Source organism: Spermophilus citellus, assembly GCF_964194105.1.
Source record: "Spermophilus citellus genome assembly, chromosome: 3".
Taxonomy (NCBI): Eukaryota; Metazoa; Chordata; class Mammalia; order Rodentia; family Sciuridae; genus Spermophilus; species Spermophilus citellus.
In genome coordinates, this window is record NC_138184.1 from 216,505,154 (window position 1) to 216,520,773 (window position 15,620).

The following is a 15,620-nucleotide window of genomic DNA, read 5'->3' on the forward strand; positions in this document are numbered from 1 at the left end:
TTTTTTTTTTTTTTTTCCTACTAGGGATTGAACTCAGGACCTCATGCATGCTAGGCAGGCACCAGGCACGATACCACTGAGCAACATCCCTAGCCCTTCTCCCTTTTTTTTTTTTAATTTGGAAAATTGTTTGGTTATTAACTCTTCAAATATTCTTCAGCCTCATATTTTCCTCTTCTTTCCTTCTAGAACACCAGTAATAAGTACATATGTAGATATTTTCATTGTGTTGTATATAAACCCTTTTTCACATTTTCCTGTAGAGATTTTTTTTCATTTTATTAATCTTTCTTCAGTCATATCTAATCATCTATTAAACTCATCTACTTTATTCTTAATTTCAGTTATTGTGTTCTTCTTTTGTAAAATTTTCATTTTATTTTTAACATTTCCAACTCTCTCTCTCTCTTTTTTTTTTTTTTTTTTTGGCAGTGTGAAAGATTCAACCCAGGGCCTTGTTCTTGTGAGAGAAACACTGTACCAACAGAGCTATATTCTCAGCCCCCTCCAACTTTTTTTTTTTTAGTCATAGATGGACACAATACCTTTGTTTTATTTATTTACGTGTGGTGTTGAGTATTGAACCCAGTACCTCACACATGCTAGGCAAGTGCTCAACCACTGAGCTACAACCCCAGCCCAAAAGTCCCCAATTTTTAATTTAAGTTTTAAAACATATCAATAACAAATATTTAAAGTCCATGTATAATACATCTAATGATTATATCTCCTGACAACTGATTTTTGGGTTTTGGTCAAATGGAGATAAGCCTCCTATTTCTCCTCCAATGAGGAGAATCAGAGGTGGTTTTGGGGTGGGAAGAGAACACAAATATACAAATTTTTATACCTCTTGGAGAGATAGATAGATAGATAGATAGATAGATAGATAGAGAGTGTGTTACAGAAAATGGAATTAAGTGTCCTGGTAGGAGATAAGTGTCCCGGTAAACTCGGTAATTTAATGTGTTAAATTTATACCAAGAGGTATAAAATTTTGTATATTTGTGTTCTCTTCCCATCCTAACCCCACCTCTGATTGATTAGATAAAGTCTCATCTATTTTACTGGTTAAACTTTTTCAAGCCATTGGAGGAGAAATATGAAATTTTTTAGTTATAGGCACACACAATGTCTTTATTTTACTTTATGTGATGCTGAGGATCGAACCCAGTGTTTCCCGCGCTAGGTGCGCGCTCTACATCTGAGCCACAACCCCAGCCCAGAAATACGGAATTTAAAAAAAAAAAATCAATCCCTAAAGAATACAAGAAAGAAAAAAAGCAAGGGGGGGCAACATGGATTAATAGGGACAAATAGAAAATGAATAGTACAAGGTATTTGTTGAGCTGACCATATCAGTAAATACATTAAATTACATTGAGTGCTGGCTATTGTATATAAAAACAGACAAGGCCAGGCAGAGTGGTACACATCTATAATCCCAGCTTTTCAGGAGGCTGAGGCAGAAGGGTCACAGGTTCAAAGACAGGCTTGGTAATTTAACAAGCCCCTATCTCAAAAAATCAAAAGGACTGAGAATATAGCTCAGTGGTAAAGCACTTTTGGGTTCTGTCCCTGTATTGAGGAAAAGAAAATAAAAAAAGAAAAAGAAGAAGGGGAGAAAGAGGAGGAAGAAGATGAGGAAGAAAAAAACAAATACAGAGACTTTGGATAATTCTGTCTTCTTCCAGAGAGAATTTGCTTTTGTTTTTGGCGGGCACACAGGATAGATTTTTTTTTTTTTAAGAGAGAGTGAGAGAGGAGAGAGAGAGAGAGAGAGAGAGAGAGAGAGAGAGAGAGAGAGAGAGAGAGAGAGAGAGAGAGAATTTTTTAATATTTATTTTTTTTAGTTCTCGGCGGACACAACATCTTTGTTGGTATGTGGTGCTGAGGATCGAACCCGGGCCGCACGCATGCCAGGCGAGCGCGCTACCGCTTGAGCCACATCCCCAGCCCGGGACAGAGAATTTTAACATTTATTTATTTTTTCTTAGTTCTCGGCGGACACAACATCTTCATTTGTATGTGGTGCTGAGGATCGAACCCGGGCCGCACGCACGCTAGGCGAGCGCGCTACCACTTGAGCCACATCCCCAGCCCCCAGGATAGATTTTTGTCCATTAAGCCCACAAGACTTTTCGAAGTTCTACATAGTTTTCAGCATCTCAAGCATCAATTGAGAATTGACAAATGCCCTTAGAGAATAGTGGTGGCAAATATCAGCCTTATCTCTATCTCTCTGCCTTAAATACTTTCTCTCTCTCTCTCTCTCTCTCTCTCTCTCTCTCTCTCTCTCTCTCTCTCTCGGGGAATTGAACCCAGGAACACTTAACCAGTAGGCCACATCCCCCTTCTTATTTTTTATTTTGAGAAAGGGTCTTGCTGAGTTGCTTAGGGCCTTACTAAGTTGCTGAGGCTGACCTCAAACTTGTGATCCTCCTGCCTTAGTTTCCTGAGCTGCTGGGCTTACAGTGGATCTTGGTGTCTGAAGTCTTCAGTATTTTAGTAGCTTTCTAATGCCTTCACACAGATATTTTAAAAAATTTATTTATTTATTCTAATTTGTTATACATGAAAACAGAATGCATTTCAACTCATATTACACATATAGAGCACAATTTTTCATGTCTCTGGTTCTACACAAAGTAGAGTCACACCATTCGTGTCTTCATACATGTACTTGGGGTAATGATGTCCATCTCATTCCACTGTCTTTATTACTCCCATGTCCCCTCCTTTCTCTTTGCCCTATCTAAAGTTCTTCCATTCTTCCTATGCTCCCCTCTCCCATCCCCATTATGGATCAGCATCCACATCTCAGAGAAAATATTCATCATTTGAGTTTTGGGGATTGGCTTACTTCACTTAGCATAATATTCTCCAACTTCATCCATTTACCTGCAAATGCCATGATTTTATTCTTTTTTAATGCTGAGTAGTATTCCATTGTGTATATATACCACATTTTCCCTATCCATTTATTTACTGAAGGGCATCTAGATTGGTTCCACAATTTAGCTATTATAAATTGTGCTGCAATAAACATTGATGTGGCTGTGTACATCAGTGACAAATTCTCTGAAAGAGAAACTAGGAAAACTACCCCATTTACAATGGCCTCAAAAAAAAATTCACACAGATATTTAATAGTTTTCAAGCCTTTCTAGTTTTCTTGGTGAGAGGAATGTGCTATAAAGCTACTCCATCATTAATAAAAGTTGAAATATTTAATTCAGTTTTGAGAAATATAGTTTATTGTTTTTCTTCTGATGACAAAAATAATGAATGTTCATTATTGTGCTTTTAGAAAATCATTAAAAAATCACACACCCGCACCCCCCCACACACACACACACCCCACCACACACAAACACAAATCAAGATTTCCTATAAGTCTGCCACTTAGAGATAACACTATGGTATTTTGTTCTCTTTTCTTCTAGTTTAAAAGAATCATATCTTTTAAAAATGTATGAATATTATCAAATTTGGTTCTACACACACACACATACACACACACACACACACACACACTGTTTTATAACCAGGTTTTTCCACTTAAAAATGTCTCAAACATTTTTCTATGTCACAAGATATTCTATAGAAGAGATTGTAAATGGTATCTCATGGGCTGAGAATGCACCACAGATGTGTTTCTAAAACAGCACTCCAATCTTTTTACATTTAAAAATAGGGTATGTCACACAAACACTTTATTTCTGGCTTCTTTTGAAAAATTAAAAAATTTAAAACTCTGAATTCCTATTTCTACATGCAGCAAATTGTAGATTTGAAGATTGAAGCTGAGTAGATGGAGTAGGTTGTCTCCATTTCCCCCCTAATCTTGTCCTATAACAACATTTTAATTTGGAACCTCACTACTCTGTCCTGTACTTGAATGTCTTCACAACATTCTGTCTAACAGATGTGTCATAATTCATTTTCCTATTGTTCCTCAATTGGATTGTTTTATAATTTTTATGCCTCGAGAAATAGTATCATTTGAAACTTTTTAAAAAATTAGTTGTTGATGAACCTTTATTTTGTTTATTTGTATGTGGTACTGAGAATCTAACCCAGTGCCTCATGCAAGCGCACTACCCCAGCCCCATGAAACTTTTTTTTATATGTATTATAAATTAATCAAAGTGCAGGCAGATAAGAAAAATTAGACTCAATAAAGACCTTTCCAAGACAGACTTTAGAATACAGTCTATAGAATATAGTATAGGCATTCATTAGCTGACAACTAATGTTTATTTTACAAATTAAACAGTAATTTACAAAATTATCTGTAATAGGAACAGGGGATGTAGCTCAGTGAGAGAGCTCGAGCTAGCATGGACGAGGCCTTGGATTTAATATCTACCACCATAAAGAAAATATTGTCTGTAATATGTCACTGACCAAACTAGATATGAGCTTCAGAATTTATTGTTTTGTGGAAACAGATTCTTTTAAAAATTTTTAAGCAAATAAGCCAATTTTACACCAGGCAGTAGTGAGCAATCTACATATATATAAAGGGTCACTATCAAAATCTATCTGTTCTGAGGCTGAGGTTGTGGCTGAGCGGTAGAGCCCTTATGTGGGAGACCCTGGGTTTGATCCTCAGTACTACATAAAAATGAACAAATAAAATAAAGGTATTGTATCCAACTACACCTAAAAAATAAATATATTTTTAAAAAAATATATATGGGCTGGGGATGTGGCTCAGGCGGTAGTGTGCTCGCCTGGCATGCGTGCGGCCCGGGTTCGATCCTCAGCACCACATACCAACAAAGATGTTGTGTCCGCCGAGAACTAAAAATAAATATTAAAAATTAAAAAAAATATATATCTGTTCTATCCCAAGTATAAGCAAAGGCAGCTATTATTTGCAACTACCACTTAGTAAAATAAGCATACAAAGTTGGAATGGAATTCTGACACCCAAAACAAAATACATAGTAACTAAAGAGAGGATGGAAAAAAATCTAGAACAGAAAATTAAAAATTGTGATCATTGGGGCTGGGGATGTGGCTCAAGCGGTAGCGCGCTCGCCTGGCATGCGTGCGGCCCGGGTTCGATCCTCAGCACCACATACCAACAAAGATGTTGTGTCTGCCGAGAACTAAAAAAAAAAAAAAAATATTAAAAATTATCTCTCTCCTCTCACTCTCTCTTTAAAAAAAAAATTGTGATCACTAAGTTGCTCAATGAGAAATACATTTTGATTACATATTGTGCACCAGGAAGAAAGAGATACAAAATACCAGATAAATTGTTAAAGGAAGAGGGCAAAGAGATTTGGGGTGGGGGGGTTGGAGAGAAAGAAAGTATAAAGAAAGACAAAAGGAAGGTAAGCGGGTGAGGGTGGAGGGTTAGGTAATTAATATTAACTGTAAGTTGAAGACTTTCCAGCTAGGCAAGGTGATACACACATTTGGGAAGCTGAGGCAGGAGGATTGCAAGTTTGAGGCCAGCCTCAGCAATTTAGTGAGACCCTGCCTCAAATAAAAAATAAAAGGGCTGGGGATATAGCTCAGTGGGAAAGCACCGTGGATTCAATCCCCAGTACAGAAAGTAAAAATAAAAAGGCTTTTCTTTGCCAAGGCTCTGTCTTGAGGCTATTTACATTCTTTCTCTGGAGAGACTGAAAGCCACAGAGCCCAAGGGAAATAGAAAATGGAAACATGGTATCCAGAAGAGGTATTGATTTCTCTAACTGTACGCTGATATGAATCTTTACATGTCTCTCCCTCTCTCACAATTTTAGTTTAATGATGAGAAAAAATTGATGAATTTTCATCAAAATCTTCAGGATATCACAGAAGACCAACTCAGTTTGGCCTCAATCCACTACATGCGTTCTCATTACCAAGAAGCTATTGATATATATAAGCGGATACTGCTAGATAACAGGTCTGTGTGCTTTCGTGCTTACCTGAAATGTCTTTCATTTTGTTAGTTTCTTTTATGTTTAGTTTGGCTGAGGACCTAGTGTCCTTTGGATCTAGTAGCACCATGGGTTCAAATCTGTTTAGTTGTTAATCTGGCATGATTATGAACTCCTTAGGGATTGTTTAGATTAGGATTTCTCTACCTTTTTCATTATCATCCTTCTAAGGAGACTTTGTAGACATTGCTTCATCCCGATTGCCACCCCCATGAAATTTTAATATGCTTATATATATGTATGTCTTATATATGTAATAATGTGTTTCTATGTGTTAACGTACTATATGTATATCTATGTTTTACCCACAAAATGAGTCTGATTTTTTTTCACTCTCCTATAAAGACCAATTTTGCCCCTCTGGTGGGGATATTGCCCCTTTTGGAAATGCATGGTCTAGATGTGTCAATCTCAGTGATGTGATTACATTGTAGGTAACTTGCTGATAAAATTAGAAACAAACCATTTTAAAGAATTAACATTCCAACTTTATCACTTACCCTTGGCCTTTTTCCAGTCTCTAAAATGTCTCATCCACCTTTCTCCTCCCCTCTTTTGCATTGCCTTTGAAGTCTCCGGCCTGTTCCTCTTTCCAGTCATCAAGCCCACCTGCCTTCTCTGTTCTCTATATGGAGTGCCTATTTGTTTCCTGTTCAGTTATAGCTTGTGTTAATTTTTCAATATGAACATTCTGAATTTTTCCCTTTCTCTCTCTCTCTCTCTCTCTCTCTCTCTCTCTCTCTCTCTCTCTCTTTCTCCCTCCCTCCCTCCCTCTCTCTTTGATACTAGGGATTGAACTCAGGGGTATTTTACCACTGAGCCACCTCCCCCTGCCCTATTTTGTATTTTATTTAAAGACGGGATCTCACTGAGTTGCTAAGCACCTTGCTGTTGCTGAGGCTGGCTTTGAACTTGTCATCCTCCTGCCTCAGCCTCTCAAGCCACTGGGATTATGGGCATGCGCCACCACGCCCAGCTCCCTTGCTCTCTAGTTTCCATCTTTTACTCTATATTGAAACACCCAAATATTATACAATGCAAAAGGAGAAAAAAATGTGCTGACTGTATCTTGCCTTTCTTACAGGCAAACTCTTCACCTGTCCTCTTTGCTGTGTTGTCCATTTGATGTTTGTAGTTTGATATTTCTGTGAACTATTAACTGTTAATTCTTTTCTTTAATAGGGAATACCTTGCCCTCAATGTTTATGTGGCCCTTTGCTACTACAAGTTGGATTACTATGATGTGTCTCAAGAAGTTCTGGCTGTTTACCTCCAGCAAATTCCCGATAGTACCATCGCACTCAATCTTAAGGCCTGTAATCATTTTCGACTTTACAATGGCAAAGCAGCTGAGGTAGTGATGGAAATGTTTCTAATTGACTTACCTCTGATTTGAGTTACTTTATATTTTCTAAGTTATTCATTAATCTCTGTTATCTCTAATATCCCTTGGTCATTGCCAGGATGATTCTATAAGAACCTAATTGTATAAATATTTTTGTTTATCACATAGCGTTCTAAAAATTTTGGCTTCTGAATTCTGTTATGTCTAATATATTGTAGATAATTTTGTAGATGCTTTATGTTACCTAAATATGTTTAAAACCAAATGAGTTAGCTTCTTCCTCTAAAATATGTTTGTAGCTGTGTGGTTGAATATCACCAATATATATCCAGTAAACCACCTCTTCTTCATCTCCATATAATCACCCATCAGTTCCTATCAGTTATTTATTCTAGATATTTATTTTTATCAATCCCCCCATTCTCTTCTGTTATTGCTCTAGTACAAGAGTTCCTCACCTCTTATTTTGGCCCCCTTTTTGTGGGGGTGGGGCCAGGGATTGAACTCAAGGACACACAATCACTGAGCCATATCCCTAGCCCTATTTTGTATTTCATTTAGAAACAGAGTCTCACTGAAGTGCTTAGGGCCTCGCGTTTTTTTGATTTTTTTTTAGTTGTGTGGACACAATACCGTTATTTACTTATCTTTATGTGGTGCTGAGGATCGAACCCAGGGCTTCACACATGCTAGGCGAGTGCTCTACTACCAAGCCACAACCCCAGCCCTAATGCTCACTTTTGCTGAGGCTGGCTTTGAACTCGAGAGCCTCCTGCCTCAGCCTCCTGAGCTGCTGGGATTACAGGTGTGTGCCATGGCACCCAGCTTTATTTTTGCCCTTTGAACAGTTTTCCTGACTCCAGTCCTTGAACTTGATGAGCATGCCCTCCTCTCTTCTTGCCATAGCTTCACATACACCATTCTCACTGCTGCAATGACCCCCTTCCTTCTTGGCTTAGTACACTTCAGCTTCTCCTTAAGGCTACTCCAAGAGATAAACATGCAGACATTTTATAAATACTTAGAAATTGGTTAACTTATAGGCACTGTGTATAACACTTCATATCCTTTATTTAATTTTCCTGACAAGTCTATGGATAAAGGCTGTTATAACCTCCTTTTATAGGAAACTGAGAGAAAACAGGAGGCCATATGTTATCATCACCTTTTATTTAACATATCTTAAATAAAACATAATTTTCATAACATCTTAACTAAATAAAGTAATTTAACATTATAGATATATACACAGACACACTATACACACACACACACACACACACACACACACGTGTGTACATTTAGGTAGATAGATAATAGGATGTTCTGGATCTACATATAGATGTATAAATAAATATTTAAGCCAGCAAATAAACTGTATCAAAGCAAATTTTGGGAAAAAATGTCTAACAAGGAGTACTATACATACTTCACACTGACGGAGATTCAACCCTGAGTAAAACAATGTTTAGTAGTGGGGGAGAAAGTATGTGGGATGGAGAGTACAAAAAACAAAAAACACATTTTTTGGGCAGCAATAGGATATAGATTTTATTTAATTTTGATAATCTTATTAAACTAGGCTCTTTTTTTTTTTTTTTTGGTACTGGGGATCGAACCAAGGGGTGCTTAACTACTGAGCCACATCCCAATCTCTTTTTATTTTTTATTTTGAAACAGGGTCTCACTAAATTGCTTAGGCCTCACTAAGTTGCTGAGGCTGCCCTTGAACTTTCAATCCTTCTGCCACCAGCCTCATGAATTGTTGGTATTGCAGGCGTGTGCCACCATACCTAGCATTCTGATTAAATCAGGCATTCTTCTAGTAACTAGTAAAATGAGTTCTGTATTATATGGTTCAGTCAGTCTATCAAAAAAACTAGTAGTTTTCTGTTCTTAAAATAATCTGTTCTGTCTTGAAATAATCTGTAATGATTGATTTAATTCTTAAAGTACTTTGAATAACTTGCCCAAGATTATACAGCTAACACAATAAGTGGCAAATTCAGGTCTCAAACACATGTCTGTCTAACTGTAAAGTCTATAGACTTAATCACTAAAATTTACACCAAATTTAAGGTTTTTTCTTCTTTGCTCTTGGTAAACATGCCTCTATCATCATGCTTATCATTTGATAGTTACTACTATCTTCAATCTAGATAAACTTACTGGAAGCAAGGACTGAGTTTTTTCACATTTGTGTCTCAGGACCAGGCACAGTGTATGCATACAGTTAATGCCAACTGTATGTTGGTTGAATGAGAAACTAAAAGTATGACTGACAAGAAGAATTACATTTTAAGGAGGAGGAGATGCAAAAGAGATCATTAAGATGAAGATTGCAAAAAGGCCATTTGATTTTATTGCAGGTTGAGTATCCTTTATTCAAAGTGTTTGGAACCAGAAGTTTTTAAGATTTCATAGTTGTTGTTTTTTTTTTTTTTTGAATTTTGGAATATTTGCATAGACTTTACCAGTTCAGCAGCCTTAATCTGAAACATATGTCAGTACTCAAAAAGTTTCATATTTCAGAGCATTTCTTTCTTTCTTTTTAATATATATATAATTTTGATTAGGGATGCTCAACCTGTACCAGGATTTCCACATTTCCCTTCTGATTAGGAAATCATTACTATTGGGGCTTGAAGCCAGTTTGCAAGGAAATAGGGAGTGAGTAATAGCCTAATTTGGGAATTCTTGTAAAGGATGTGATAGAAGAGAAGACAAGCAGATGATGAAGAAATAGAAGCTTTGAATTTAGGATGTTGATTTAAAAAAAAAACGGAGAACACCACGGTTTCAGAGGATAAAGAATTGAGGAACTTTTTCTTCCAAACTGGAAACACGTCTTGTAAGAATCAAGATTTTGAGATTGGGATCAGACCCAAATTTAAATCCTGGATTAGTAGCTGTATTGCATTAGATAAAATACTTAACTTCTTTAAGCAGTATCTGTAAAGTAAGGAAAATTATAATACTGACTCATTGAAGGTTGTTGTGGTGATTAAATGATGTTTTTAAAGTTCATAACTTGATATACAAAGTAAACTTGCAGTAAATATTAGCTATTAGCAAATCTTTTGCAGGCTAAAATAGTCAATTTTATTGTTTATTTACATTTAGTGCTTCTGTTTCTTGTTTAAGATATAATTTCTTATCCCAATATCATATTCTTTGATATTATCTTCTAAAAGCCATTTTTGCTTTTTAAATCAAAAATATCTTGTGTGTGTGTGTGTGTGTTGTGTGTATACTGGGGATTGAACTCGGGGGCACTCAACCATTGAGCCACATCCCCAGCCCTATTTTGTATTTTATTTAGCGATAGGGTCCCATTGAGTTACTTAGGACCTTACCATTGCTGAGGCTGGCTTTGAACTCCCTATTCTCCTGCCTCAGTCTCCCAAACTGCTGGGATTACAGGCATGAGCCACTGCACACGGCTAATATCTTGTATCTTAAGTAACCATTCTTTTTTCTTTCTTTCTTTCTTTCTTTTTAAGAAATCATTCTTGGGGCTGGGGTTGTGGCTCAGTGGTAGAGCACTTGCCTAGCATGTGTGAAGCACCAGGTTCGATCCTCAGCCCCATATAAAAAATAAATAAATAAAATAAAGTTTAAAAAATCATTCTTAAAAGGGTTTTTTTTCTCCAATTAAAAGACAAAAATTGGTAAATTAGAAAAGACAAAACACCAATATATGCTTTAAATAGAAAAACAGAAAATTTGGACATAAAAGGACATGTTTCATTCAGACTATTTCTAACATGGTTTCTAGCATTTGTGTCATGTTTTTATAAAGGTCATTTTTACTTTAACATAGATATAATAACCTACATTTTCTACTTATGGTTTTACTTTTAAACAGATTTATTGATATAATTAACGTAACATACATTTCATCCTTTAAAGTGTAAAACTCAAGGTTTTTAGTATATTAAGAGGTTATATGCAACTATCACAATCTTAAGACATTTCTATTATTTCAAAAAGAAATACCATCTTTTTTAACTATCAACCCCTCTTTTCCTATCCCCAAACAACTGCTAGTCTACTTTCTATATCCATGTCTTTCCCTATTCTAGATATTCCATAAAAAGGAGCTATATGATACGCAGTCTTTATGACTAGTTTCTTTTGCTTAGCATAATGTTTATAAGGTTCATCATTTTGTAACATATATAAGGATGTCATTTTTATGACCAAATCATTTTCAGTTGTTTGCATATACTACATTTTGTTTTTCCATCATTGGTTGATGGACATTTGGGTTGTTAGCACCTTTTGCCTATTAAGAATAATGCTGCTATAAACTTTTTGTCCAAGTTTTTGTTTGGGCATCAGTTTTCATCCCCCTTGAGTGTAACATACTTACAGTCGAATTTTGGGTCATTTGGTAACTCCATATTTAATTGTTTGAGGAATTTGCCTGACTATTTTTCCAAAGTAACTGCACTGTTTTATATTCTCACCAGTAGTGTAGAAGTGATTTTTCAACATCCCTGCCAATAGTTACCTGACTTTTTGACTCTAGCCATTCTATTGAGTATGAAGTTGCATTTTACTGTTGATTAATAATGTTGAGCATCATTTCAAATACTTATTGGCCATTTGTATGTCTTTTTTGTAGAAATATCTATTCAAGTTATTTTAAAAATTCAGTTGTCTTTTTTTAAAAATATATTTTTTAGTTGTAGATGGACATAATATCTTTATTTGTTTATTTATTTATTATGTGGTACTGAGGATCAAACCCAGTGTCTCACACGTGCTAGGCAAGTGCTCTACCACTGAGCTATAGCCCCAGACCTCAGTTGTCTTTTTATTATTGAGGTGCAGTTCAATATTTATTATTGAGGTGCAGTTATGTATTCTAGGTACCAGTCCTTTGTTAGATATATGAATCACAAGTATTTTCTTCCATTCTGTGAGTTGTCTTTTCATTTTCATTTTCTTTCTCTCTTTCTTGTGTGTGTATATGATATTGTTCTGTTTTGTTTGTTTGCACTGGGTTTTGAACCCAGAGCCTTGTAGATGTACTTTGGTACGTGCCTTACTGCTTAAGCTATAGCCACAACCCATCATTTTCTCTTTTTATTTTTTCACTCCACCCATACTGTTAATTGATTTCAGGGGCACTCTACCATTGAGCCCCATCCCAAGCCCTTTTTATATTTTATTTTGAGATAGGGGTCACTAAGTTGCTGAGGTTTGCCTGGAACTTGCAATCCTCCTGCCTCACCTTTCAAGTTGCTAGGATAGCAGGAGTATACCATCATGACTGGCTCTCACTTTCTTAATAGTGGTTTTTGAAGCACAATAGTTTTAAATGTTGATGAAGTCAAACTTGTCTATTTTTTTCTTGTGTTGCTGTGTTTTGGGTGTCATATCTAAGAATCGTTGGCCAAATCTAATCATGAAGATTTACCCCCATTTTTCTCTTAAGAGTTTTATAATTTTTTAAAAATATTTACTTTTTTTAGTTTTTTTAGGTGGACACAATATCTTTTTTTTTTTTTTTTAAGAGAGAGAGAGAGAGAGAGAGAGAGAGAGAGAGAAGTTTTTTTTAATATTTATTTTTTAGTTTTCGGCGGACACAACATCTTTGTTGGTATGTGGTGCTGAGGATCGAACCCGGGCCGCACGCATGCCAGGCGAGCGCGCTACCGCTTGAGCCTCATCCCCAGCCCAGACACAATATCTTTATTTTATTTTTATGTGGTGCTGAGGACCAAACCCAGTGCCCCCCACATGCCAGGCGAGCATGCTACCACTTGAGCCACGTCCCCAACTCAAGAGTTTTATAATTTTAGCTCTTAGATTTAGGGCTCTGATTCATCTCAAGTTAATACTTGTATATGGTATGGGATACAATTGTTTTGCATGTGAATATCCAGTTGTCCCAGAACCATTTGTTGAAGAGACTATTTTTTCCCTCATTGAACATTCTTGGCATCCCTGTTAAAAGACAGATAACCATAGACAGGTACATAGATTTAATCTCTAGACTCAATTCTGTTTCATCATTCTATATGTCTATCTCTCACACCAATACTCTTCTTTTTTTTTTTAGATTTATTTTTTTAAACATTCATTTATTTATTTATTTTTATATGGTGCTGAGGATCAAACCCAGTGCCTCGAACATGCTAGGTGTGCGCTCTACCACTGAGCCACAACCCCAGCCCTTGATTACTGTTCTTTTGTAGCAAATTTTTAAGTCAGAAAGTGTGGGTTCTTCTAATTTGCTTTTGTTTTCCTTCAACATTGTCTGGGCCGTTCTTGTCTTTTGCAATTCAATATGAATTTTAGAATTAGTTTGTTAATTTCTACAGAAAACTCAACTGGAATTCTAGTAGGGATTGCAATGAATCTGTAGATTAATTGGAGATTATTGCTATCTTAACAATATTAAGTCTTCCAATCAATGAATATAGAATGTTTTCCCCTATAAGTAGATGTTCTTTAATTTTTTTCAACAATGTTTTATAGTTTTTAGGAGATAAGTTTTACACTTCTTTGTTACATTTGTCACTAAGTTTTTGCTTTTAAATAATCTTTGTTTTTCTCAGCTTCCTGTTTTCTTTGTTAGTGCTTATTTTTTGTTTTCTTTTTTAACCCGCTTTTTTCTTGGGGGGGGGGGGTTACTGGATATTGAATGCAAGGGCACTCAACCACTGAGTCACACCCCCAGCCCTATTTTGTATTTTATTTAGACACAGGATCTGAGTTGCTTAGCACCTCTCCATTTCTGAGGCTGGCTTTGAACTCATGATCCTCCCACCTCAGCCTCTCAAGGTGGATGATAGCTGTGAGCCACTGCACCATATTTTTATTGGTGCGTTATAGTAGATAATCGTGGGATTTTTATTATATATTCATACATGCTCACACTATAACAAATATAATTTGACCTATCATTCTCTAGTATTTCCCCTTTTTACCTTTTATTTTCTTAAACATTGTCACATGGGTGTTTTGTGATCTGAGCTTCAGAGTTTGAATTTCTGAAATTTACATGGTTTGTTTCTCCTGATTCTTCCTTATGGAATTCAGTTTCTCCCTATTTCAGGTTATCTTTGTGTGCTGGACACAGTATTTGAAAAATTACTTATAGGACTAACTTAACACCTGCAATGAAGACACTTTCCTCCCTAAAGAATATATTTTCTGGAGCTGGGGTTGTGGCTCAGTGGTAGAGCACTTGCCTAGTCTGTGTGAGGCACTGGATTTGATTCTCAGCACCACATAAAATTACGTGAACGAAATAAAGGTCCATCAACATCTAAAAAAATATTAAAAAAAAATATGTGCTCTCTCACCAAGTGCTTGGTAGAACTCTGAGACCGAGCCCACCTTAAATCAAAGCTAAGAACAGAGAGTCCCTGACTGTACAACGGATTCTAACTGAGCTGTATTTCTGTGCAAGGCTTATTCTAGTTCTGTTCCATCCTTCCTTTACCAGTGTGGCTCTTTGGAGTCCCAGATGATTGTGAGAAGGGTCTCCTGTTAGATTTCCCACCTTGTTCTTGCCCTAGGCTTTGTTTTTTCGTCCTTCTTGCCTGGGCAGATTATCAATTAAAAGTTCTAATTTTATAGAGTGGGTGGGCTTCCAGGGAGAAAAATGACAGCCATACTTTCTTACTTCTCTGGATTTATTCTTTCTCCTTCATTTTGACCTGACAGCTCTTTCCTTGTCATCTCTTTGGCATGCTTAAGAAAATGTTTTAATAATTTCTCTATGTTTTTAGTTTTTTTTTTTCCCAGTGGGAGCAGTAATTTGAATAATCTAGCCTAGTGGCCATCAAAATGTTATCTGGGGCCGGGCGTGGATGGTGCACACCTGTAATCCCAGAGGTTCTGGACACAGAGGCAGGAAAATCACAAGTTCAAAGCCAGCCTCAGCAATTTAGCAAGGCCCTAAGCAACTCAGTGAGACCCTGTCTCTAATAAAAATACAAAATAGGGCTGGGGATGTGGCTCAGTGATCAAGTGCCCCTGAGTTCAATCCCTGGTACCCCCAAAAAACCAAAAATTCTAAAAAATGTTATCTGAGAGCCCAAGGGTCCCTGAGACCCATGTCTCGGAGCCTTTGAGGCAGGGCCAGGATAGAATGAGGCAGATGGGCTGCCTGGGAATGGAGTTTAAGTGTGGGCGCTCACACCACTCGCACAAAGCGCCTCCTTCCATGTGTCCTGGGCAGCTCATTTGTCTTACCTCTGGTCCCTGCTGGTCCTGCCAGCTTATTCATCTTATATTAAACCAGACAGTAATAAGCATATTCATAGATAATGTTAAACAGAGCCACTTTTCTCACCAAATTTTTGTTG

At 36.7% G+C, this 15,620-nt stretch overlaps 1 protein-coding gene across 1 annotated transcript in view; it reads left to right on the forward strand.

Moving 5' to 3' along the window:
• The window catches only part of IFT56 (intraflagellar transport 56), a 66,458-nt gene that overhangs the window by 13,286 nt on the left and 37,552 nt on the right, over positions 1-15,620 (forward strand). Inside the window, exons 6-7 of the mRNA XM_081285436.1 lie at positions 5,766-5,911; positions 7,128-7,299. Of these exons, the coding sequence (XP_081141562.1) occupies positions 5,766-5,911; positions 7,128-7,299 (318 nt within the window). The remainder of the gene's footprint in view (positions 1-5,765; positions 5,912-7,127; positions 7,300-15,620) is intronic.